This window comes from Moschus berezovskii, chromosome 9 (assembly GCF_049115385.1).
Source record: "Moschus berezovskii isolate FMDL1 chromosome 9, NW_MosBer_1.0, whole genome shotgun sequence".
In the NCBI taxonomy this organism is placed as follows: Eukaryota; Metazoa; Chordata; class Mammalia; order Artiodactyla; family Moschidae; genus Moschus; species Moschus berezovskii.
The window spans coordinates 48019873-48046093 of NC_142468.1; the positions used below are offsets into that span (position 1 = coordinate 48019873).

Genomic DNA, 26221 nt, shown 5'->3' on the forward strand with positions numbered 1-26221 from the left:
ATAGCATATTAAAAAGCAGAGACATCACTTTGCCAACAGAGGTCCATCTAGTCAAGGTTATGGTTTTTCCAGTGGTCCTGTATGGATGTGAGAGTTGGACTGTGAAGAAAGCTGATCGCCGAAGAATTGATGCTTTTGAACTGTGGTGCTGGAGAAGACTCTTGAAAGACCCTTGGACTGCAAGGAGATCTAATCTAGATCTAACCAGTCTATTCTAAAGGAGATCAATCCTGGGTGTTCATTGGAAGGACTGATGCTAAAGCTGAAACTCTAATACTTTGGCCACCTCATGCGAAGAGTTGACTCTCTGGAAAAGACTCTGACGCTGGGAGGGATTGGGGGCAGGAGGAGAAGGGGACGACAGAGAATGAGATGGCTGGATGGCATCACCGACTTGATGGACATGAGTTTGAGTGAACTCAGGGAGTTGGTGATGGACAGGGAGGCCTGGCATGCTGTGATTCATGGGGTCACAAAGAGTCGGACATGACTGAGCAACTGAACTGAACTGAATAATTAGTGATGTTGAGCCTCTTTTTATGTGTTTATTGGCCATCTATATATCTTCTTTGGAGAAATGTCTGTTTGGGTTTTCTGCGCATTTTTTGATTGGGCCTTTTTTTTCTTGATATTGAGATATATGAGCCACTAATATATTCTGGAGTTTAATCCTTTGTCACTTGTTTTATTTGCAATTGTTTTCTTCCATTCTGAGTGTTGTCTTTTAATCTTGTCTATTATTTCCTTTGCTGTGCAAAAGCTTTTACATTTAATTAGGTCCCATTAGTTTGTTTTTGTTTTTATTTCTATTATTCTAGGAGGTGTCACCCTGAAGGATATCAATGTAACCCATAAGGACCTTGTCCAAACAGTTATGGTAGCAGTTTTAAACTAGGAAAACATGAAAAAAAGAAGTGTATGTTGGTTGGGATGAGTTTGTATGCAGAGTGAGACATATGTAAAAGAGATATCATGCATAAAATATTTCCCTTGATTATCTTTTTAAAGTAGAAAAAAAATAACTTCAAAATCAGAAAAATATGCAAGTAACCATGAAGCCTAACCCAGCTGGCCAGCACTTTCTTACTCATCTCCAAAAAAGAAATCCCAGAGTCCCACTGAAAAAACATTCTACTGAGTTTTAGTTCCTAATTGGAAATTTCAAATATCTGCATAAAGAGAGAAAACATTTCATCAAGAGTTCAGGAAAGAAGCATCTTGTGAGATGTATTATTTTGTTCTGTTTCCCACTAACATTATGTTAAGCTTATGCACTAATGCTTAGCCATTGTGAATTCATAATATTCACAAAATCTGGCTAGTGCATTCCTGTCTGCATACTTCTGATTTTTTTTTTTTTTTTGGTATTTGTATTACCACATTTTGCAACCATGCTATCTTAAGACATATGTTATTTGTATAGGTTGAACAGTTACTGTGGGTGGGAGCTTTATTCTGGGCTTTCAGATCTAGAAAAAAGAGTTATCAGTGTTGTCCCTGGTCTCAGACATATTTTCTACAACTTAGGTGCATAAATGTGAACACATATCTTGGAAACTTTTGACATTTTGCTTTGTCAATAGCAATTATACAAAGTATGTTTACATAATCAGTACTTAGGAAGCTTTGTATTTGCTGCTCTAGGGTGGAGACCAGTCTTCGTTTCCCCATTATTTAGCACATGTGTAAGCACAGCTAACCACATAATAAATGTTCCATTCTATTCCATTCCGTCGCTCAGTCATGTCCGACTCTTTGCGACCCCGTGGTCTGTAGCCTACCAAGCTTCTCTGTCCATGGAATTCTCCAGGCAAGAATACTGGAGTGGGTTACCATTTCCTTCTCCAGGGGATCTTCCCAACCCAGGGATCCAACCCAGGTCTCCCGCCTTGGAGGCAGATGTTTTAACCTCTGAGCCACCAATGTTGGGAAGCAACAAATGAGGACATGAGAGCACAATTAGAAATAGCGTGACGTAGTTTAGAGATCATTCTTCCATAGAACCATAGGTCATTAGGGGAGCCTTTGAGAGCCACGAATTGGAAGAATCCAAGCTACTGATTTTACTTAGTGCAGACAGCTCAGTGTCTTATTTAAAAAACAAAAACAAATGAATAACATAGGTATTCATTATAACAGAGACCTTACAACTAAGGTCTGTAGTGATCTCTCCTAATTATGAATAAACATGCAAAAGGGACCCCTGGAGGGGGAAATGGAAAGTTGTTGAATTTTATTTCTAGTGCTTTTCTCCTCTCCCTGTCTTTTAGACAATCTATGCTGCCCAGACCTTGGCTTCCCAGGCCTTCCATTCAGGATGACTCCCTAAGACTTCCCTCTATGGCCAACCCCCTGAGCTCAAGGTTCACCCACTCTCCATCATCTCTATCTCCAGCCACAACATACTCACTACACTGACTTTTCAATACTAAATAGGAAGTGATTTGATAAGATAATTTGGATAAAAGTGGAATCAATAGTTAAGTTACTGTAATACAGTGATCAATTTCTTAATCCAAAGGAATAACCTCATAATAGATCATTTTCAGGGTACGTGGGGTACAAAAAGGGTGAATATGCCTCACTTAATGTGACAAATGGAGAAGGCAATGGGAGCCCACTCCAATACTCTTGCCTGGAAAATCCCATGGATGGAGGAGCCTGGTAGGCTACAATCCATGGGGTCTCGAAGAGTCGGACACAACTGAGTGCCTTCATTTTCACTTTTTGCTTTCGTGCATTGGAGAAGGAAATGGCAACCCACTCCAGTATTCTTGCCTGGAGAATCCCAGGGACAGAGGAACCTGGTGGGCTGCCATCTATGGGGTTGCACAGAGTCGGACACAACTGAAGCGACTTAGCAGCAGCAGCAGCAGCAATGTGACAGAAATATTCTATGTAACCTAAGAAAAAAGGCTATGTATCTATATATATATATTTTTTTTGGAGTCCTGAGCTACTTGAGAAAGATCTGGCTTCTAATCCTGTCACTAGTAAGACTTTTCTGAAACCTCTCTGAGCACCATTTTCCATATATGTGAAAAGGATGAATAATACCTGTCAATGCTCTCCAGTTAAATATCACTAAGAACCTTCCTGTGGTTTCAAAAGTTCAGTTTATCACCCATCGCTTCGATGGAGAATGCACACCAGGGTGAACCACAGGGCATCTCAATAAAAAGAGTGTTAAAAAGAGAGGATTTCTCTGGATCAGGTGTTGCCTTATAGTGAAGACAATCCTGTTATTGTGTACATAAAAGAAAAAAATCTTATCTGTAAGAAAGCAGACAAGAGTGAGACTAACAGCTGAATTTAGTAAAGAAGCAGTAGTCACTCATATGGGGAGGAGGATGTTTGGTAGTAGTGGTCACATGGTGACCTGGCTTTCAACTGTGCTTAGAAAAACTTATAGAGTGGTCTTATTTGTTGTGTTTTAAGAGGGACCATGTGCAAGGTTGGTAACCTGTGAGAGTCCTTACACCTAGCTGGAGAGCAAGATGGCCTAGTGATAAGCACTGAGACAGCTTCCATCCGTAGTGTGAACCAGTTGTGTTAGCCAAATTTCTAGATGTCAGAGTCTATTTAAAAATAGAGAGAAAGAAAAAAAAAATTTTTAATGTTGAGGTTTTTTTTAATTAGTTTTACTTTACAATATTGTATTGGTTTTGCCATACATTGACTTGAATCCACCATAAGTGTACATGTGTTTAATTTTGTTTAATTTTTTTCTATTCATTTTCTTTCTTTCTCTTTTTGAAAAGGATTTAAAGTAATCTATGTAGTTAAGTGGTGAGACCAAAAAGTTCTGTCTTCTTCCTATCTCTTCCTTGCTCCTTTCTTTTACACAGTAAAAATGTTTTTTAAGTTGCCCCCCCACCTTTTTTTAACAATTTATTTGTTCCCATAATCCCTACAGATAGTTTTAGACTCTGAAATGATTGGGAAATCTTGAGAAAGTGAATATCTAAATAATGCTCATGAGATGCAGTTTTGATACACAGTTGTGAGAGTGCATTCCTGATTTTGTGGAGGATTTTGAGACGCGAATGTTTCTAAACTTCTTCTAAAAGATTGCATTTACTGAAATTGGGATGGTGAAACCTGGTGGGGTTGGTCTAGTGGAGAGGGCAGGAATGGTGGCTTCTGTTTGTTTGGAGCTGTAGGTTTAATGACAGTGAAGTCACTTTATAGAAGGTGGCAGTTCCTGAAAAGGGGGCTCCCAGCCCACATTCCCCACCTCCAGGGGTGGGCGATGAAGCTAGACTGGATCTGTGCTCTTCCAGTTACCCTCCTGTTAAACATCAGTCCTTTGCTGTGTGGGAGAAATCATGCGGAATGTGTTGCTTTGATCTTACAAGGAAAAGGAGGTGGCTGACTTAAAGACGGGGGAGTCGCAGGGCTGTTCCTTGAAAGATTGAAGACTTGATAATGGAGGAGGGTTAAGATTATCTTGGTTGTAAAATCAGCTAAAGGGAAAGGGTAGGAAATGCCAACTACATGCCCACCTATGTGATTTCATGGGAGAGGAAAGCAGGGATGTCAAAAGCAGGTCCACCTACACGATTTTACTGGTAAAGACAGTAAAAGCAGTAAAGTTTATCAGATTAGACACTCAGGGAGACACATGGCTCAGTATCAGATCCTGAGTGCAGGGTTATTAACCATTTGCACCCTCTGGGTTCATCAGCTTCAAATACAGGTAAAGGGTTAATAGATGTTAATAATAAATTACTATTAACATTCTAGTTATCATTATTATTTTCTCCAGTCTCCTTGAACTCTGTTGTCTTTGGACTCCAATCTAGTGAACAGTTATAGAGCATTTAGCCTTGGCAGATGCTGAGCATGACACTGTCCAGCGCAAAGTTTTCAAGGAGTTGCTTCATGGGGCAAGTGAAATGCAAAACCCTAAAATTTCTTGTTAATGTGAAATTCTTTAATAAATGCTATACCCTCATCTTTGTCCTGAAATCCCTATGCTTATTCGATTATTAGTATTGAAACTATATCAGTATCTCATTTAATCCTTACACTGACCCTGTAAAGGAAAACAGTAATATTATTTCCTTCTTTTTCTCAGATGACAAAACTAAAGCTTACAGAAAGAATTAACTAGCCCAAGTTCCGATCATAAGTGGCAAATCAGAATTTAAACATAAGGCTGTCTCCTTCTGTAACCACAACACCATAAGCGCTATGCTCTTTGTTCTTATTTAAAAGTAGTTTTCTTGGCTTACTTTTTTCACTTATATTTGGACTAATTCCCTTGCTTTATGTTATTAAATGCATGAAGTACATATGCCAACCAAATTCTGCTTTTATAATGGTGGACACACATTTGTCTTCTGAAAATCCTTGATCTGAAGCTAAGAACCCAGTATATTTTGTCTCTTCATAAGATATGACAAAGAATGTCTGACATTTTACATAGCAACTCATTCTTGTTTCTTCCAGTATTTTTGTCCTTATGGTCACAGTGTACAAAATGTTTATAGGACATTAAATTAAACCCAGGGCCAAATTGAGTAGTCAAATATAGTAATCATTTTCTTTTAGATTCCCCCAATAGACATTTTATCTTTATTGAGTGTATCTTATTTTCCAAGCAGTGTACTAGATACTTGGAATATACATTTAACTGAAGTTGGCCTTGAAGACTAGGATGTAGAAGACGTGTGTGTGTGTATAAAACCAATACTGACGGAAGTAGTTGCATCCGTGTTGGTTGATAAATATTGAAGAATTCTGTGAGGTAGTTGCTTGAAATCAGCCATGTTAGGAATATTTACAGCACAGAAATCTGCAAATGCTATAAATCAAGTCTGGCTTTTGTTGTTTGGCTTTTTTCCATGGGGGAGGGAAGAAAATATGACCACTGAATTTAGAAAGCCAGGATTTCTTTTAAAGAAAAGATAATATCATATGCTGAGAGTGGAGAGTAATAGAGATTGAAAATGTTTTAGAACAGCTGTTGAAAAATTAGGAAAGAGAAGAGACTGGGGCCAAGGTGGGATGATGCATTTGTCATATACATATAGGTAATTATTTGGAAGGAAAACTGAAATTATAAATCACCATATAAAAATGATGAAACTGTTACTTTCACATGAAATTTAGATGCTTTGGGTAATGAATAACAATGAAAGAAAAATGAAGGTTTCTAGCTAACTGGCTTTGTCCCATTAAATTAGGTGTAAGGGCATCGTGTGAGATAAGCCTGCCTCTGTCTAAGGTTGAATTCCCTTGCAGTCTTGTGCATAATTGCATTTTCTGATCTGTCAATTAAGTGTTTTTAAAAGTAACAAAGATGAGTTCCATTGGGATAATGTATTACACTTTACAAAGTACTTTCATTGTGTAATATCTCTTTTGATCTTTATTGTTGATCTCTGGTTGACTTATTACTGTATTTCAGTGAAGCTGCTAGATCTTCTACCACATACTTTGAAGGAAGACTCATATAAATACAAATCTGTTTATCTCTGATGACTTTGAGATAAACAGAATAAACCCAAAGGAAAAGAATAAACCAAAGAGCTGGAAATTTATTTAAGAAATAGTTTCATTAGAAAAATAAGATGAGTTATGTGGGTCCAATAAATGATGGGGCAATGAAAACTCATTGTAGATGAGTTACAAAATTATGAATTGGTCTGTATTCCTGAACTAAATCAAAGTTGAATCATTTTTCAGATCAAAAGCATAAAAGCTATGTGTCTTTTCTATAAAAAATAGATAAAAGGCTCAAACATAAGTCTCTACTAACTTGCTCTCCCAGATTGGTGATTTTGCAATTTATGGGTCTGTCTGTTGTCTGTACATATTAGAGTAGATATTCTACTCCAGCATCAAGAGCATTGGTGAATTATTTCAAAGTTAATTGTCAAGCTTTCCTAATTGATATTTCAAGAGAATTTAAACAGTGGTTGTTAAGTACAGAGGTTTGTTTTCTTAGGAAGAAAATTCTTTTGACATTCTAGCCTTGAATTTGGTAGTTATTATTGGGATGAACATTTATTATATGGATGGCAGTCAATTGGCTCTGTCTGAATTAGAAAAATAATCCAAAAGTTAATGCATTTAACTTTTGAGGATTTTAACATACTTTTCCAGAGCTTTGAGGGCATTAATAGACATAACAGGCATAGTTGTTTAGAAATAAAATATTAGGGGAAGCCCAATATTTTGCTTCTAACCCTTTGGACATTCTTCGAATCACCTTTAAAACTGAACTTTTACTTTGAATCTTGCAGGTGACTTTTTCAAGCCACTGTTATTTTTTTCTATTTAACCAATACTTTGGCCACCTCATGCGATGAGTTGACTCACTGGAAAAGACTCTGATGCTAGGAGGGATTGGGGGTGGGAGGAGACAGGGACGACAGAGAATGAGATGGCTGGATGGCATCACCGACTTGATGGACATGAGTTTGAGTGAACTCCGGGAGTTGGTGATGGACAGGGAGGCCTGGCGTGCTGTGTTTCATGGGGTCGCAAAGAGTTGGACATGACTGAGTGACTGAAATGAACTGAACTGAACTGAATGATTATTCCAATAGTTGAAGTAAAATATCTCTTTGGGGGAGTTGCAACTATGTAGTCTAGCCTATGTTAATTTTACTCTGTGAGAATTATGCTCTATAGAACCAAGCCATTATTGTCAAATTACAAGAATGCTTAAAGGTACATAATTCACAAATGTGTAGTTATTCTAGGGCATGTTTTAACAGATCACTATGGCATTAAGAATGTCCCTTCAAATTATATCTTAAATGGAATACATTAAGTTTTAGTATTCTTTTTTAAATATGTGGTTTAAATCCTCAAAGATTTAAAAAATATATATATATATATATATAAAGACAGGGAAACTGCTCTTTCTACCAATAGAATATGCATCTCTTTTACCATATTTTAATACATTTTGATTAATACAAATGCAGTTTTACCACTTTAGAAAAAAAATGTTATATTTTAAAATAATGAAGATGTTCACTAAAACACTGATGTTAAATTTATATGAATTTATTATAAGGAAAGTTCATAGTTGACCTTCCCTTTTAGTTTCCGTGTTTAACTCAGATGCACAACATTTACAGAAGTAGATTCAAAGAACATTAATGAGGCTTTCCTTTGTGGTTGGAATTGTATAGATAAATCATCACATTCAATCTCTAAATAATTTTATGAGCTATTAGTATGCCAATTTCATAAATACAGTATTTCAAAAAAATATAGTACAAGTTTGGCAGTATTTATAGTCATAGAGATAAAAATTGGAATGATTACTACCTATAGCCACAATATTCTTTTCATTATATCTCAGTAGCTTCTGTACCAAAAAGTGTTTGGTTTCAGCAGTGACAGTCCCTCTGGACCCTGATATATGGTCTTTTACTTTCCTACTTCACACTCAGTAAGGAACCTTAAGAGTCAGAATCAAGGTCCTCTGTTTGCTCGTAAATACAGAGCAATCCAGAGCCCACACAGAGCATTGAGACTCAGGCTGGTGACTGGAGAAGCTGAGGGACTCAAGGATTGCCTTGTGAAAATTCTTCACTGTCAGGATTTGTTAACAAGAGTTTATAACGCAAAGATAGTTTATAGCCCAGAAAATTGAGACCAATCATAACAAATAATGTCCTAGAAGTAAAAAATTACTTTTTGAGTAGAAAGCAAAAATTCAGCCTGTTTAAAACTGTGGCCATATCATAGAATGAGAGTTCATGTCTGTGGTCCATGATGTAGGGATAGTGCAGCCCAGTGGTTTCTAAATCCTTTTAAAATAGAATCACTTTCATTCCAAGTAAAAGCTCACCCTATATGTCAATCTAATGGATAGTGGTAGTTTTCGTTTTCAAGGAAAAATGTAAGATTTTAATTAAGATAAATTTCATGAATTAAAAATAATCAAGCACTTTAGGTGAATGCAGGTATTTGAAATGTTGATTTTTGAGTGACATTTGCATATGTGTCTGTTTCTCAATTTCGTCTTGGTTACCCAGTGAGTAAATATGTGTGGTATGAAACACATTTGATTGTGTGTGTTCCTTTGGTTTGGAAAGTTGTTTTTAAAAATTCAAACCAAATATTTGCATAGCTGTGATTCACTTCAGTAATACAACTAAAAAACCCTGGGATTGTGGATGTCTGTTACCTACAGTAGCATAAGGGCTAGTCATTCTGAATCTCAGCATTGTGCTTATTCTCCTGATATTTTCTGAAAAAGCTGCCCTGACTCCTGAGAATTAAAGCATTCATTCGTTCTCACGTTCTTCCTTTTTTTCTGACCCCCCTTCTCTTGGTCTATGAAAAAGAGCTTCATGTATATTTACATCATCATCAATGTTTCTATTATAGGAGCAGCAGAAAAGAGTTCTAAGCATGGTGCAGAAGATAAGACTCAAACCATTATTACAGCCATGAAAGAAAGAATGAAGATCAGGGAGACAAACAGGCCAGAGGTGTTTGAAGTAATTCAGGAAATGTTTCAGATTTCTAAAGAAGATTTTGTGCAGTACACAAAGGCAGCCAAACAGAGTGTACTGGATGGGACATCTAAGTGGTCAGCAAAAATAACCATTACAGGTAAAAATAAATCTTTTTGAAAATTTTATTCCACTTTGAGATTTTTATATACTTTAGAAATCACTGCTCATAATTGTTATAGGCAAAATAAGTAGTTCAGTCTTGTCAACTTTGAAGTCTAATTGAAACTTCAAATCTCTAAAAGGTATGGTAGATAATTGAAGTCATTTCAGTCCATGTATCATTCTAATCAAAAGCTCTTCAAGAGGAAGAAAGTTCTGTTTTATAATATATTTGCCAATACCCTGGCAGTTTACAAGAGATTAGTTTTGTTGCTGCCTGACACTGATAAATGACAAGAGTAGCCAATAATCTCTTTAGTCAGTTTTTCTTAATGAGAAAACAAATATCGTTTTACTTACTCCTGGATCAATACCCCTTATCCATTTGATCCTTGACTCAATGCAATTTAAGTATAGTGATGTCTAGTAATTTGAGCTTCGGAAGTTGCTCGTAATAGTAACAGCAACTGTATAGGTTATCATGTTAATATTTACCATGCCTCTTAACTCACTCATATTGTATTCAAAAGGTAAAATAAACAAGTTTTTCTTTAATACTGACAGTAAACTCATATACACAAACACATTTTAAATCACAGACTTTGAACTACGATGGATAATTCAAAATATTTACTGAATTAATCGGCTTAATGTTTGTGCATTCTCATTTGTCTATACATGCATGCAGTGACATATGAGTATATAGCTAATAAATATATGTAGATGTATGTCTACAGCTACTGTTCATTACAGGCAAAAGGAAATATTAGTCAAAGAAAGGTTTTAATTTTGTGTGATTCATTCTATCATGAAACATTTTGTTAAATCCTATTGTTCATGAGACTGAAAGCTATGGGGATGTGTCTGCAAACCCAAAGGACAAAGTAATAGAAAATGTTTCCTTCATTATCAGTTTTTTTGTTTCTGCAAAAATACCTGTACTAAAAGTTTGAATTTGATTTGTTTCAGTGGTTTCTGCACAAGGCTTGCAGGCAAAAGACAAAACAGGGTCTAGTGACCCGTATGTTACAGTTCAAGTTGGAAAGAACAAAAGAAGGACTAAAACCATTTTTGGAAACTTGAATCCAGTATGGGATGAAAAGTTTTATTTGTAAGTATATAATGGAAAACTATTAAAATATTGAAATATTTGAGGATAAATTTATAAGCATGCAAAATATACAAGCAATAATTATCTCATGTTTTAATTGTATGTATGCAGGAATTATAAAAAGATGTTGTGAACTGATATTGTGAACTTATTTCATACTCTTATAATGTTTATTATTTGTTCCTCATCTTGAGAAGCAAGTGAATAAAAAGAATATTACAAACAAAAAAGGTGGCACAGCTGGGGTTAGTTTGCAGGAGAAAAAAAAATGATTACAACATGATCTGTAACTTGAGTTGACTCAGTATAGTGAGGAATTTACAGGTTTGATTCAGCAGTATCTTGACATCTGAAGATTTATGACTGAAAACAGTAGAAAGGCTTTGAGCATCACATGCCCTTTCACACCCATACCAGCCTATACTGATGAAATGGTTGATGACAACTTTTAGAACCTCTCATTTTCTGTGGGTCATTTACTTTTAAACCTTTTATATCCTGTACCAACAGCAAGGAATCATTTTTCTGTCAAGGGTTCTTTTCTTTCTGTCACTCCCTCTTGGAGAGAGATAAGATGACTTCCAGTTACCATTCGTTGGAAATGAAAATCCCAATCTATGAGTATAAAAGTAAATGATGCTTTTCTCTTTCCTTCTTTCTTTGTTAATGGTTTAAACATGGATCTCCTTTGCATGCTAAGTAAGCAAACACAACACATACAGATTGTTTGGGAATGTGGGAAATAGTGTCAATGAAATAAGAGTTTCATGTGTGTATTGGCTCAGGAAGTATTAAGAAAAGGGTGTGGAAAATGAGTTGGGACCCAGTAACAGAGGGTACAGAGTGTTCAGAGCTTTCTGTGACTTCTCCCTTCAGACTACTGGGAGAAACAATTTTACTATCTCTTTGTTTGTTAACAGAAGATAAGAAATTGATTAATAGTCAAAAAATCTTATTCCTAAGGCAGTCAAGTAAGTGAATAAAGCAGGGTAAGGACCATAAAGGAGAGGGAAAGGCACTGTTGCAAACTTGAGAGCAAGTGACTCATGGGCAAGAAGCATCTCCACTGCCATGCAGTCTTGTAGGTGCAACGCAGCTAGAGCTTGGTTTTGTAGAAGAAACTGAAACTTTGAAAGTTCAAAACCAGCAAAGTGAATCAGTTATACATATACATATATCAACACTTACTTTCCCATATAGGTCATTATAGAGCATTAAGTAGAGTTTCCTATGTTATACAGTATCTCATACAGTCTTGATATATAGTATATCATACAGCTTTACTTTATAATAAATAAAGTCTTAATATCAGATAGTCCTAGTTGTCCAACTTTTTCTTTTTTCAAAGTTATTTTATATATTTTAGAACCTTTTAATTATTTCCATGTATATGTTTTAATCAACGTCATTTTTTTCATACAAAGTAAAGCCTGGGATGGTTTTGATTGTTTTATTCCCTTGGCTAAGAGTTCCAGTATGATGCCAAGTAAAAATGATAAAAGCAGACATCCTGGCTTTGTTCCTGATATTAGAGGGAAGAAGTTCCTTTCTTGATTAACTCTGATATTAGCTGTGGACTTGTAGATGCCACTTTTCCACTTAAGACAGCAATCTTCTACTTCCAGTAGGCCAAGAGTTTTGATCAGAAATCAATACTGCATTTTGTCTAAGCTTTTACTGCATACTGAGAAGATTGTTTGATTCTAAATGTCATTTTGAAAAATATACGTGGACGATATTGTTCCACTGTCTTTGTGTTTTTGTTGCTTTCTTATTCTTCATGAGAAATTTGTTGTCTTGTTTGTTCCTCTGGACATGTTATCCCCCACCCCCTGATTGCTTTTAAAGTTTTGTTTTCTTTACTCACCTGTACAATTTGATTATGGTAGGCCATGGTTTAATTTTCTTTGTGTTTTTGGTGCTTAGGGTTCATTGAGCTACTTGAGCCTATGAGTCTGAGTTTTCTTTAAATTTGGAAAAAGTTTGGCCATTATTTATTCAAATATTCTTTCTGCTTCTGTCTTCTGGAGGTTTTACTTACACATATGTAAAGCCTCTTGAAGTTGTCCCACAGACCATGGATGCTCTACCCGCCCCCCACCCCCTTTCCTTTCTCTGTGTTTCACTTTAAATTATTTCTGTTTCTGTGACTTCTTCTTCTGTAATGTCTAATCTACTCTTAATCCAAGCCACTGTATTTTTCATCTTAGACGTTTTAGTTTCCACATCAGGAAGTTCAGATTGAGTCTTTGGATCTTCGGGAACTCTACTTCACTGTTTTAAAAATTAAGATGTACTTGGAGGAGGTGAAGTTCATAGGAAAGTCGAAGAGCCCATGTAGGGATTTCCCAATATACCTTCTACTCCTACACATGCATAGCCTCCCTCTATTATTACCATCTCCCAAAAGAGTATGGGTGTATTGTTACAATTGATAAACCTACATCAACACAAGATAATCACTCAAAATTCATAGGAGACATAAAATTTCTCAGTGTTTATATTCTATATATTTGGACAAATGCACAATAACATGTATTCATCATTATGGTATCATACACAGTACTTTCACCACCTTAAAAATCCTCTGCTCATCACATGTTCATTACTCCTCACTCCACCAATTCTTGACAACTACTGATCTTTTACTGTCTCCAAAATTTTGCCTATTCTAGGAAGTCCTATTATTTTGAGTTATACAATATGTATCCTTTCCAGATTGACTTATTTATTCAGTAATATACATTTACGGTTCTTTGTTTTTTTTTCATGGTTTGATAACTCATTTCGTTTTTAGCACTGAGTAATATTTGTCTTGATGTACTAGAATAATATCTTGAATTTATCCATTCACCTACTGAAGAATATCTTGGTTACTTCCAAGTTTTAACCATTATGAATAAAGCTGCTATAAATAATGCAGGTTTTTATGTGGACATAAGTTTTCTGCTCCTTAGGGTAAATGCCAAGTAGTATGATTGCTTGATCATACGGTAAAATTATGCTTAGTTCAGTAAGAAACTGACAAACTGTCTTCTAAAGTGACTGTACCATTTGCATTCTTACCAGAAGTCAGTAATATTTCTTCTTGCTCCATATCCTCTCCAGCTTTTGACATTGCCTGCATTTTGAATTTTGGTTGTTCTGATGGGTGTGTAGTGATACTTTGTTGTTGTTTTATTAATACTGTGATTTTCATTTAAGACATACTTTATGGGATATCTTTTCGTTTGCTTATTTGCCATCCTTTATATTTTCTTTGAGGAAGTGTCTGTTAAGGTTTTTGGCCCGTTTTTAAATCAAGTTGTTTATTATTATTGAATTTTATTATTTCTTTGAACATTTTGGATAATAGACTTTCATCATGTGTGTGTCTTAAAAATACTTTCTCCCTATCTGTGACTTGTCTTCCCTGTCCTCCGATACTGTCCTTCAGTGCTTAACTTTCTGATTCACTTAATTATCATGAGAGTTGTTTTTATGCCCTTAACTGCCAATTCTATCATCTGTGTCCATCTTTGGTTAGTTTTGATTGATAGATTTTTTCCCCCTTATTTTATGTCAGTTTTTCTGCCACTTCATGTGCCTGATGGTTTAAATTGGATAACAGACTTTGTGACTATTACCTTGTTGGTTGCTGAATAATTTTAACATCCTCTAAATATTCCTGAGCTCTGTTCTGAGATGTAGTTAAGTTACATGGAAACCCTTTAGTTCTTTAGGTCTTGCTTTTAAAATTTATTAAGTGGAAATGAAACAGCACTCAACTTCAGGCTAATTATTCCAAGAGTGCTGAAGCAAGACTTTTCCATATCCTCTGCCAACTGACTCATGAATGATAAACTTTTCTTATCTGTGCAGTAGACATAAGCACTACTTCTGGCCTTGCTGAGTGCTGGGCATTGTGACATCTAATCATTTTGAGGATGGCTTCTAACCTGGCCTTGGGTATTTTTACCACATGCATGCACTTATCACTCAACTGATTTGCTCAAGATGAGCCTGTAGCAGATTGGAAGTTGTTTTGTTGTTTTTGTTTTTTTCAGTTCAGTTCTCTTCTTTTGGATAGTATGTCCTGTGACTTCTAACTGCTTTCGTTTCCTCAGATTTTCAGCTCTGTCTTTCTAACTCAGAGTCCAATGGACTCTACCTGGCTTTCCTCTCTTTGCACAGTGGCCTGGAAATTCCCTCAAGTAAGTAAGCTGAAGTAATGGTGAGACTCACCTTGTTAATTTTTTTTTTTTGCTCTTGAAATCACTGTTGACAAATCTTCAGTATATTGAAAAACAATGTTTCAGATATTTTGCTCACTTTTTGACTTTTCATGCCAGGGTGTACTAGTCCCTGGTTACTCCTTCTTGACTAGAATAGAAAGTCTGGAACTTTTAATTTAATTGCTTCAGTTCAGTTCAGTCGCTCAGTCGTGTCCGACTCTCCGCGACCCCATGAATCACAGCACGCCAGGCCTCCCTGTCCATCACCAACTCCCGGAGTACACTCAAACTCATGTCCACAGAGTCGGTGATGCCATCCAGCCATCTCATTCTCCGTCGTCCCCTTCTCCTCCCGCCCCCAACCTTTCCCAGCATCAGAGTCTTTTCCAGTGAGTCAGCTTGTCGCATGAGGTGGCCAAAGTATTGCAGTTTCAGCTTCAGCATCAGTCTCTCCAATGAACATCCAGGATTGATCTCCTTTAGAATGGACTGGTTGGATCTCCTTGCAGTATAAGGGACTCTCAAGAGTCTTCTCCAACACCACAGTTCAAAAGCATCGATTCTTTGGCGATCAGCTTTCTTCACAGTCCAACTCACATCCATACATGACTTAGCAGAACAAAATAAGATAGTGTGAGAGCCAACACAGAACATGTGAAACAGGGTACAACATCTGGATATATGTGATCCGTAGTTTGCCAGTTGCAATCTATGAAACAAAGCAGCAGTCCCCAACCTTTTATATAAGGCATCCTTCAATGCTGTAGTATTATGTCGACAGCATTAGACAGACATTACTACAGAAATGCTGTAGTCGAAGTAGTCTAGTTTTCTATCCTGCAAAGGGCCCCCTTTGACAAATCATCTGAGTAATGATACATGCATGCAATGAGAAAACTGTCCCAAATCAAGATAGGTTCCACCCAAAAGAACTAGATATGACAATGTCCAGTGCTCATTCATGTCAGGAATAGTGTTTGTCCCCACTGGACAGGTCAGAAAACTTCATGGTTCATGGGCTGAGTATGTTGAAATAGGTAGTTAAAATATGAGTTTTTGATACGCTGATTGGCAGTTTTTTGTGTAATTTACTGTATGCTTGGTTTTCCTTTTGATAAGAGACACCACATACTGACAACAACAATCTATGTATTTTTTAAACAGCCATCTTTTCAAGGAAGAGAAAATTTAAATTTATTGTACCCTGCTGTACATATATATATATTTTGCTTATTTTCACTTCTCCATCAATATTTATGAGCTGTGATACTATGCTCACAAATATTTTGTTTCTTTCCTTCTAGAATATAAAATATGAATGTCTAAATTTTCAACAGTAATTAATTTGTTGCCAGCTACCTGAACGCAAAGATTCCATTTTTATTATTAATGTTCTGTATCAATGGTTCTAGAAATACTATTTTGAATCTACCTGTGCATGTTTTCATTTCACCATGAAAATGGTGTGAAAATTGCAAACTTATCTTTCTGTGTAAGGGACTTTCTTTGGCAGGAGGAAATGAGTTCATGGTGAATTTATGTGCTGGTTTTGAAAAATGCATACATGTCATAGATGAACTCATCCATGACTCCCACTAACCTAACAGTTCTGCCCTGTGAGCTGGAGTGTAAAAACATGTCCTGAGGTTCTGAAAATAGGATGGCTTGTTATTGGTGTAACTTTAGCTTGCATTTGGGGCAATTTGTTTAAATTCTGAACTTTAGCTTTTCTAATATGAAAAACTGGAATAATGCATACTTCATAGGATTGATATATTTCTTGAGATAATGTATATAGAGCTTTTGTTACCTGTTAAGCATATTCAAAGTGGCGTTTGTATTATTACAATTATTAACATTAGTGACATCATATCCTTTGTGCCAAGGAGTAAACAGAGCAGTAATACTTTAATATTGAAAAAGTTCCAGTCTAAATAATGATGCCAATTAGTCTGATGAACAAGGTGCTGTAGGAAGGAAGTACAGCTGAAATAAGAATTTAGAGAATTGAAATTGAGTGAAATATTGAGAGATAGTTTTATCCAACTCCTTCATTTTATTGATGAAAAAATCAAAGCTTAGACAGGTTATAGTACAGTCAAGTCTACAAAGGAGCCCCCTATTGTGAAATCAAAAATAAGATACAAGTAGAAGTACAGAGGTCTGTTTTTACCCACATTTAAATTCTTTCTTCGGAAAAAATGCAGTTGACCAGATTCAACAAGGTGGTCACAAGCTGGTAAGACAAAAATGCAAATGAAGTAATTTTTCAATTTTTTTTGCTTGAAAGCTTAATTGTTCTCCCACTAATGACACTTTGATGCCCTTAAGAGATTAATGCTAAGTGATTTCAATTTTAATTCTACCTCTCTACAGTTCAGTTCAGTTCAGTTCAGTTGCTCAGTCGTGTCCGACTCTTTGCGACCCCATGAATCACAGCACACCAGGCCTCCCTGTCCATCACCAACTCCCGGAGTTCACTCAAACTCATGTCCATCGAGTCGGTAATGCCATCAGCCATCTCATTCTCTGTCGTCCCCATCTCCTCCCACCCCCAATCCCGCCCAGCATCAGAGTCTTTTCCAGTGAGTCAACTCGTCCCATGAGGTGGCCAAAGTATTGGAGTTTCAGCTTTTGCATCAGTCCTTCCAATGAACACCCAGGATTGATCTCCTTTAGAATGGACTGGTTGGATTTCCTTGCGGCACAAGGGACTCTCAAGAGTCTTCTCCAGCACCACAGTTCAAAAGCATCAATTCTTTGGCGATCAGCTTTCTTCACAGTCCAACTCTCACATCCATACATGACCACTGGAAAAACCATAGCCTTGACTAGACGGACCTTGGTTGGCAAAATAATGTCTCTGCTTTTTAATATGCTATCTAGGTTGGTCATAACTTTCCTTCCAAGGAGTAAGCGTCTTTTAATTTCCTGGCTGCAATCAGCATCTGCAGTGATTTTGGAGCCCAAAAAAATAAAGTCTGACACTGTTTCCACTCTTTCCCCATCTATTTCCCATGAAGTGATGGGACCAGATACCATGATCTTTGTTTTCTGAATGTTGAGCTTCAAGCCAAACTTTTCACTCTCCTCTTTCACTTTCATTAAGAGGCCTTTGAGTTCCTCTTCACTTTCTGCAATAAGGGTGGTGTCATCTGCATATCTGAGGTTCTTGATATTTCTCCCGGCAATCTTGATTCCAGCTTGTGCTTCTTCCAGCCCAGCGTTCCTCATGATGTACTCTGCATATAAATTAAATAAGCAGGGTGACAATATACAGCCTTGACGTACTCCTTTTCCTATTTGGAACCAGTCTGTTGTTTCATGTCCAGTTCTAACCGTTGCTTCCTGACCTGCATACAGGTTTCCTAAGAGGCAGGTCAGGTGGTCTGGGATTCCCATGTCTTTCAGAATGTTCCACAGTTTATTGTGATCCACACAGTCAAAGGCTTTGGCATAATCAATGAAGCAGAAATAGATGTTTTTCTGGAACTCTCTTGCTTTCTCCATGATCCAGCGGATGTTGGCAATTTGATCTCTGGTTCCTCTGCCTTTTCTAAAACCTGCTTGAACATCTGGAAGTTCATAGTTCACATATTGCTGAAGCCTGGCTTGGAGAATTTTGAGCATGACTTTACTAGCATGTGAGATGAGTGCAATTGTGCGGTAGTTTGAGCATTCTTTGGCATTCCTTTTCTTTGGGATTGGAATGAAGACTGACCTTTTCCAGTCCTGTGGCCATTGCTGAGTTTTCCAAATTTGCTGGCATATTGAGTGAAGCACTTTCACAGCATCATCTTTCAGGATTTGAAATAGCTCAATTGGAATTCCATCACCTCCACTAGCTTTATTCGTAGTGATGCTCTCTAAGGCCCACTTGACTTCACATTCCAAGATGTCTGGTGTCGGGTGAGTGATCACGCCATCATGATTATCTTCGTCATGAAGATCTTTTTTGTACAGTTCTTCTGTGTATTCTTGCCACCTCTTCTTAATATCTACCTCTCTTCCTGTGGGTTAAAAAGAGAAGTTGAAAATTTTAATCTTCAAAAGACCTTGAATGTGTGATTCTAGTATGGGGCATTCTGGAGAGTGTTTACAGGGAAAAGAGGCATGACCAATTAAGCCCTTGCAGAAATGTGGGTTAGTAGGGGTTGTAAATGTGTAATTTTTAAAATATCACATGAGAGTTAATTAAGCTAATATATAAAAAAATGCTTTAAAAATGATAATGTTATGTAAATCTAAGGTGCTCATTATCTTTGCTCTTGGATCCTGGTAATTTATGTATTTTATCATTACATAATTAATTATGACATTTTATTTTATTTTCCTGTGCTACAGTTAATGAAATGTTTATACTTATCATAAACCATTCCCTTAAGAGGAAAAGGAGTCAGTCTCGCCAGTGGATTCTAGAGAAAAAATGGCAATATTGTCTGCCCCTTTGAATAAGAAATTTTGTGGTTAGGAGACTTAGATTATATGTTATCTGTTGATATTGTGATTTCTAGAGAACCCTATAGTTGATCCATGGTGCCTCATTTTTGCTAACATAGGAAATGAAATAAAAATGTCACACTGACTACCTCTTGGAGGGGCAGTAGCGGGCATGTATTGGCTATCTTGTTTTGACTGGTATTAACCATTAGAGTAAAGAGTCAATTTAAAAAACAGTCTAGTCAATGCAATGCCTACGGTAGGAGTGTGGACATGCCCTCATTTATTCATGGTGATGTTGAATAAACATGGCGGTGGTGTTTAAACATTCTACTCTGTATTGTCTGAATAACCAGCTCCACTTTCTTAGTGGGGTATCAGTTAAATTCTACTTCCATTTCCTTATATGCAAAGCACTATACTGGGTCCATGGGAAGTACTGACTTGAGTAATTTCATATTATATTAAAAAAAAAAACTCTCTGGTCTTAAAGTTTATAAACCTAAGTTCCAGAGCCCTTCTTGATTCAGCATGCTTCTTAACCACCAGGAAATGCCTCAACCTCTTTGAATCTCAGATTCGCAGTGGGCTCTTGTTGTTTAGTCGCTCAGTCATGTCTGACTCTTTTATGACCCTATGGACTGTAGCACACCAGGCTTCCTTGTGTTCACTATCTCCCAGAGTTTTTCAAACTCATGTCCATTGAATCTGTGATGCCATCTAATCATCTCATTCTCTGTTGTTCCCTTCTCCTTCTTTAAGTCTTTCCCAGCATCAGAGTCTTTTTCAATGAGTCTGTTATTTGCATCAGGTGGCCAAAGTATTGGTGCTCCAGCTTCAGTATCAGTCCTTCCAATGAATACTCAGAGTTGATTTCCTTTAGGATGGACTGGTTTGATCTCCTTGCTGTCCAGTGGGCTCTCCAGAGTCTTCTCCAGCACCACAGTTCAAAAGCATCAATTCTTCAGCGTTCAGCTTTCTTTATGGTCCAACTCTCACATTCATATATGACTAGTTGGAAAAGCCATAACTTTGACTCTACAGACCTTTGTTGACAAAGTGATGTCTCTGCTTTTCAATGCACTTGGTTTGTGTATTGTGTCTAGGTTTGTTCACAGTGGGCATTGAGCACAGAAAGTACTCCCTACCTTGACTCAGTAAAGTTATTGTTATGAAGTAGTATTACACAGAAGCTCCTTTAATCCAGAAGTATCAGAAACTCATAATGCTGTTATTTATAGAAGTGTGATTGCCTCGGCCCTCAAATCACATGCCACCTATGTTCAGTTCACAGCAACCCAGATGGAGTGTCACACTGATTGCCTCAGGCCCAGGACTCTCCACCATGCTGTGTGCTGCTCAGCCCAGGGCTGAGTACGAATTAAGCATAAACTAATCTCCATAGGAGATAGCATTTAAATACTACAATTAAATAAAATAGCTTTAGAGCATGGCAGGTTCATATTTTAAAATGACAGCCTGAATGTAATCAGGGATTTGATGTATTGCCTGGATTACTAGTGCAGGCCTCTTCTGGACGATGTGGGAAGGAAGCATTTCCACAGTCTTCTGAGCTGGCTTGCAACAATGGTATCAGCATCAGGAAGTCGTTTGTGAAGAAGATAGTCCCACATTTGTCCAAAGCAAGAGGGAGCTTAGTCACGATTTACGGGGTTACAGATTTGTTTACTAATCATTGTCTATATTGTGGCACCATGGGGATACATAACTAATAGGAAAGAAAGAAAAAAAGTGAAGTTGCTCAGTAGTGTCTGACTTTTTGCGACCCCATGGACTGTGGCCTACCAGGCTCCTCTGTTCATGGAATTTTCTGGGCAAGAATACTGGAGTGGGTTGCCATTTCCTTCTCCAGGAGATCTTCCTGACCCAGGGTTTAAACCTGGGTCTCCTGCATTGTAGGCAGACACTTTAACGTCTGAGTCACCAGGGAAGTCCATATAACCAATATTGCTTTCATTTGGTAAATGTGGTTGAGCCAATACCCATCTATACACAGCAGAGCCAATAGAATAGCACCTAATTCATGAAGGATTTGTATGAGAACTTAAAGGTTTGGTAATAAGGAGAGGAGCAGATATAGAAAGAAGATTGGATGAAATTCAATGAGGTTAGAATTGAGCTTGCTGCTGCTAAGTCACTTCAGTCGTGTCCGACTCTGTGTGACCCCATAGACGGAAGCCCAACCAGGCTCCCCCGTCCCTGGGATTCTCCAGGCAAGAACACTGGAGGGGGTTGCCATTTCCCTCTCCAATGTGTCAAAGTGGAAAGTGAAAAGTGAAAGTGAAGTCGCCCAGCCGTGTCCGACCCCCAGCAACCCCACGGACTGCAGCCCACCAGGCTCCTCCATCCATGGGATTTTCTAGGCAATAGTACTGGAGTGGCTTGCCATTGCCTTCTCCGAGAATTGAGCTTAGAGCCACCAAAAAGAATGGATTTATAGTCAACAAACTATAAAATTTCATAACAGGACAGATCTTTGGAGATACTGCTGTGATGTTCTATAGGCTAAGATATATGGGGCCATGTATTTAGTGTTATAGTGAGGATCAAATAGAATTCAGACAAAATGTCCCGAATATTTAGGGAGTAGGGGATTGAAAACAACAAGTTCAGGACAATGGGGGCTATTCTGTAGCGATCCCTCTTGGTGAGAAGAAAAGTCTACATTTAAACTGACCCATAGAAAAGAGATCAGGAGGAAAAAAATGTTATTACAGACACAGAGAATCCTTGCAGGAATCCAAGAAAAGCCAAAAAGAACTCCAAAGGAACAGAAATTATTGTGACCTTTTAGTTACTATTTTTTCCTCTGACGTTTGTCCATCTCTGCCTGTTTTTCTCCATCTCCGCCCTTTGTTGTATTTTTCCCCCCTCTCTCCATTTCTGCCCTTATTTCCCTTTCTCTCTGTCTTGCTTTGCCCAATCTATCACTGTTCCTCCTTCTGTCCCTTTGCCCTCTCTCCCTTCTTTTCTCACTCCTCCGTACTCTGGTCTCATTGCTGATCACTGCTCAGCCAGTTAGTTCAGTCGTGTCCAACTCTTTGTGACCCCATGGACTACAACACACCAGGTTTCCCTGTCCATCACCAACTCCTGAAGTTTGCTCAAACTCACGTCCATGGAATCAGTGATGGCATCCAACCATCACATACTCTGACATCCCCTTCTCCTCCTGACTTCAATCTTTCTGAATATCAGGGTCTTTTCCAATGAGTCAGTTTATCGCATCAGGTGGCCAGAGTATCCGAGCTTCAGCTTCAACATCAGTCCTTCTAATGAACGTTCAGGACTGATTTCCTTTAGGCTTGACTGGTTTCATCTACTTGCAGTCCAAGGGACTCTCAAGAGTCTTCTCTAACACCACGGTTCAAAAGCATCAATTCTCTGAGCTCAGTTTTCTTCATAATCCAACTCTCACATCATACATGACTACTGAAAAACCATAGCTTTGACTAGACGGACTTTGTCAGCAAAGTAATGTCTCTGTTTTTAATATACTGTCTAGATTATAAGTAGCTTTTCTTCAAAGGAGCAAGCATCTTTTAATTTCATGGCTGAAGTCACCATCTGCAGTGATTTTGGAGCCCCCCAAAATAAAGTCTGTCACTCTTTCCAATGGTTCCCCATGTATTTGCCATGACGTGATGGGAACAGATGCCATGATCTTTGTTTTTTGAATGTTGTTGTTTTTTTTTTTTGTAATTAATTTATTTTTTATTGGAGGCAAATTATTTTACAATATTATATTGGTTGGTTTTGCCATACATTGACATGAATTCACCCCGGGTTTACATAAGTTCCCCCTCCTGAACCCCCCTCCCACCTCCCTCCTCCCTTTATCCTCCCTCTGGGTCATCCCCGCATGCCAGCCCCGAGCATCCTATAACATGCATTGACCCTGAACTAGTGATTCATTTCACATATGACAACATACGTGTTTCAATGCCATTCTCCCAAATCATCCCACCCTCACCCTCTCCCATAGAGTCCCAAAGACTGTTCTATACATCTGTGTCTCTTGCTGTCTCGTATACAGGGTTATCATTTGCATCTTTCTAAATTCCATATATATGCGTTAGTATACTGTATTGGTGTTTTTCTTTCTGGCTTACTTCACTCTGTATAATAGGCTCCAGTTTCATCCACCTCATTAGAACTGATTCAAATGTATTCTTTTTAATGGCTGAGTAATACTCCATTGTGTATATGTACCAAAGCTTTCTTATCCATTCGTCTGCAGATGGACATCTAGGTTGCTTCCATGTCCTGGCTATTATAAACAGTGCTGCAATGAACATTGGAGTACACGTGTCTCTTTCAATTGTGGTTTCCTCGGTGTGTATGCCCAGGAGTGCGATTGCTAGATCATATGGCAGTTCTATTTCCAGTTTTTTGAGGAATCTCCACACTGTTCTCCATAGTGGCTGTACTAGTTTGCATTCCCACCAACAGTGTAAGAGGGTTCCTTTCTCTCCACATCCTCTCCAGCATTTATTGCATGTGGACTTTTGGATAGCAGCCATTCTGACTGGTGTGAAATGGTATCTCATTGTGGTTTTGATTTGCATCTCTCTGATTATGAGGGATGTTGAGCATTTTTTCATGTGTTTGTTAGCCATCTTTATGTCTTCTTTGGAGAAATGTCTGTTTAGTTCTTTGGCCCATTTTTTGATTGGGTCATTTATTTTTCTGGAATTGAGCTGCAGGAGCTGCTTGTATATTTTGGAGATTAATCCTTTATCCGTTGCTTCATTTGCTATTATTTTCTCCCATTCTGAAGGCTGTCTTTTCACCTTACTTATAGTTTCCTTTGAATGTTGTTTTAAGCCAGCTTTTTCACTCTCCTGCTTCACTTTCATCAAGAAGCTCCTTAGTTCTTCTTTGCTTTCTGCCATAAGTGTGGTGTCATCTGCCTATCTGAGGTCATTGATATTTCTTCCAGCAATCTTGATTCCAGATTGTGCTTCTTCCAGCCCAGCGTTCCTCATGATGTACTCTGCATATAAGATAAATAAGCAGGGTGACAATATACTGCCTTGATGTACTCCTTTCCCAATTTGGAACCAGTCTGTTCCATGTCCAATTCTAACTGTTGCTTCCTGACCTGCATACAGATTTCTCGGGAGGCAAGTCTGGTATTCCCATCTCTTTAAGAATTTTCCACAGTTAGTTTTGATCCACACAGTCAAAGACTTTGGCATAGTCAATAAAGTAGATGTTTTTCTGGGACTCTCTTGCTTTTTCAGTGATCCAGCAGATGTTGGCAATTTGATATCTGGTTCCTCAGCCTTTTCTAAACTGAGCTTGAACATCTGGGAGTTCACGGTTCACATACTGTAGAAGCCTGGCTTGGAGAATTTTGAGCTTTACTTTGCTAGCGTGTGAGATGAGTGCAATTGTGCAGTAGTTTGAGCATTCTTTGGCATTGCCTTTCTTTGGGATTGGAATGAAAACTGACCTTTTCCAGTCCTGTGGCACTGCTGACTTTTCCAAATTTGCTGGCTTACTGAGTTCAGCACTTTCACAGCATCATCTTTTAGGACTTGAAATAGCTCAAGTGGAATTCCATTACCTCCACTAGCTTTGTTCGTAGTGATCCTTCCCAAGTCCCACTTGACTTCACATTCCAGGATGTCTGGCTTTAGATAAATGATCACACCAACATCTTTATCTGGGTCTTGAAGATCTGTTTTGTACAGTTCTGTGAATTCTTGCCACCTCTTCTTAATAGCTTCTGCTTCTTTTATGTCCTTACCATTTCTGTTCTTTATTGTGCCCATTTTTGCATAAAAAGCTCCATTTTTATCTCTAATTTTCTTGAAGAGATCTCTAGTCTTTCCCATTCAATTGTTTTCCTCTATTTCTTTACTCTGATCACTGAGGAATGCTTTCATATCTCTCCTTGCTATTCTTTGGAACTCTGCATTCAGATGAGTATATCTTTCTTTTTTTTCTGTTGCCTTTAGCTTCTCTTCTTTTCTCAGTTCTTTGTAAGGCCTTCTCAGACAACCATTTTTCCTTTTTTTCATTTCTTTTTCTTGGAGATGGTCTTGATCACTACCTCCTGTACAATGTCATGAACCTCCATCCATAGTTCATCAGGCACTCTGTCTATCAGATCTAGTCCCTTGAATCTATTTCTCACTTCCACTGTATAATCATAAGGGATTTGATTTAGGTCATACCTGAATGGTCTAGTGGTTTTCCCAACTTTCTTCAATTTAATTCTGATTTTGGCAATAAGAAGTTCATGATCTTAGCACAGTCAGCTCCCGGACTTGTTTTTGCTGACTGTATAGAGCTTTTCCATCTTTGATCGCAAAGAATTAATCTTATTTTGGTTTTGACCACCTGGTGATGTGATGTATAAAGTCTTCTCTTGTGTTGTTAGAAGAGGGTGTTTGCTATGACCAGTGCGTTCTCTTTGCAAAACTCTGTTAGCCTTTTCCCTGCTTCATTTTGTACTCCAAGGCCATATTGCCTGTTACTCCAGGTGTTTCTTGACTTCCTACTTTTGCATTCCAGTCCCCTATGATAAAAAAAACATCTTTTTTTTTTTTTTTTTGCTGTTAGTTCTATAAGTTCTTGTAGGTCTTCATAGAACCATTCAACTTCAGCTTCTTCAGCATTAACAGCTGTGGCATAGACTTGCATTACTGTGATATTGAATGGTTTGTCTTGGAAATGAACAGACATCATTCTGTCATTTTTGAGATTGTACCCAAGTATTGCATTTCAGACTCTTGTTGACTATGATGGCTACTCCATTTCTTCTAAAGAATTCTTGCCCACAATAGTAGATATAATGGTCATCTGAATTAAATTCGCCCTTTCCAGTCCATTTT

General features: G+C 37.8%; 1 protein-coding gene across 2 annotated transcripts in view; it reads left to right on the forward strand.

The window, feature by feature from the left end:
- The window catches only part of UNC13C (unc-13 homolog C), a 691503-nt gene that overhangs the window by 310186 nt on the left and 355096 nt on the right, over positions 1-26221 (forward strand). For both annotated transcript variants that reach the window (XM_055436715.2, XM_088839621.1), the window contains 2 exons: positions 9361-9588; positions 10560-10701. In XM_055436715.2, the coding sequence (XP_055292690.2) occupies positions 9361-9588; positions 10560-10701 (370 nt within the window). The remainder of the gene's footprint in view (positions 1-9360; positions 9589-10559; positions 10702-26221) is intronic.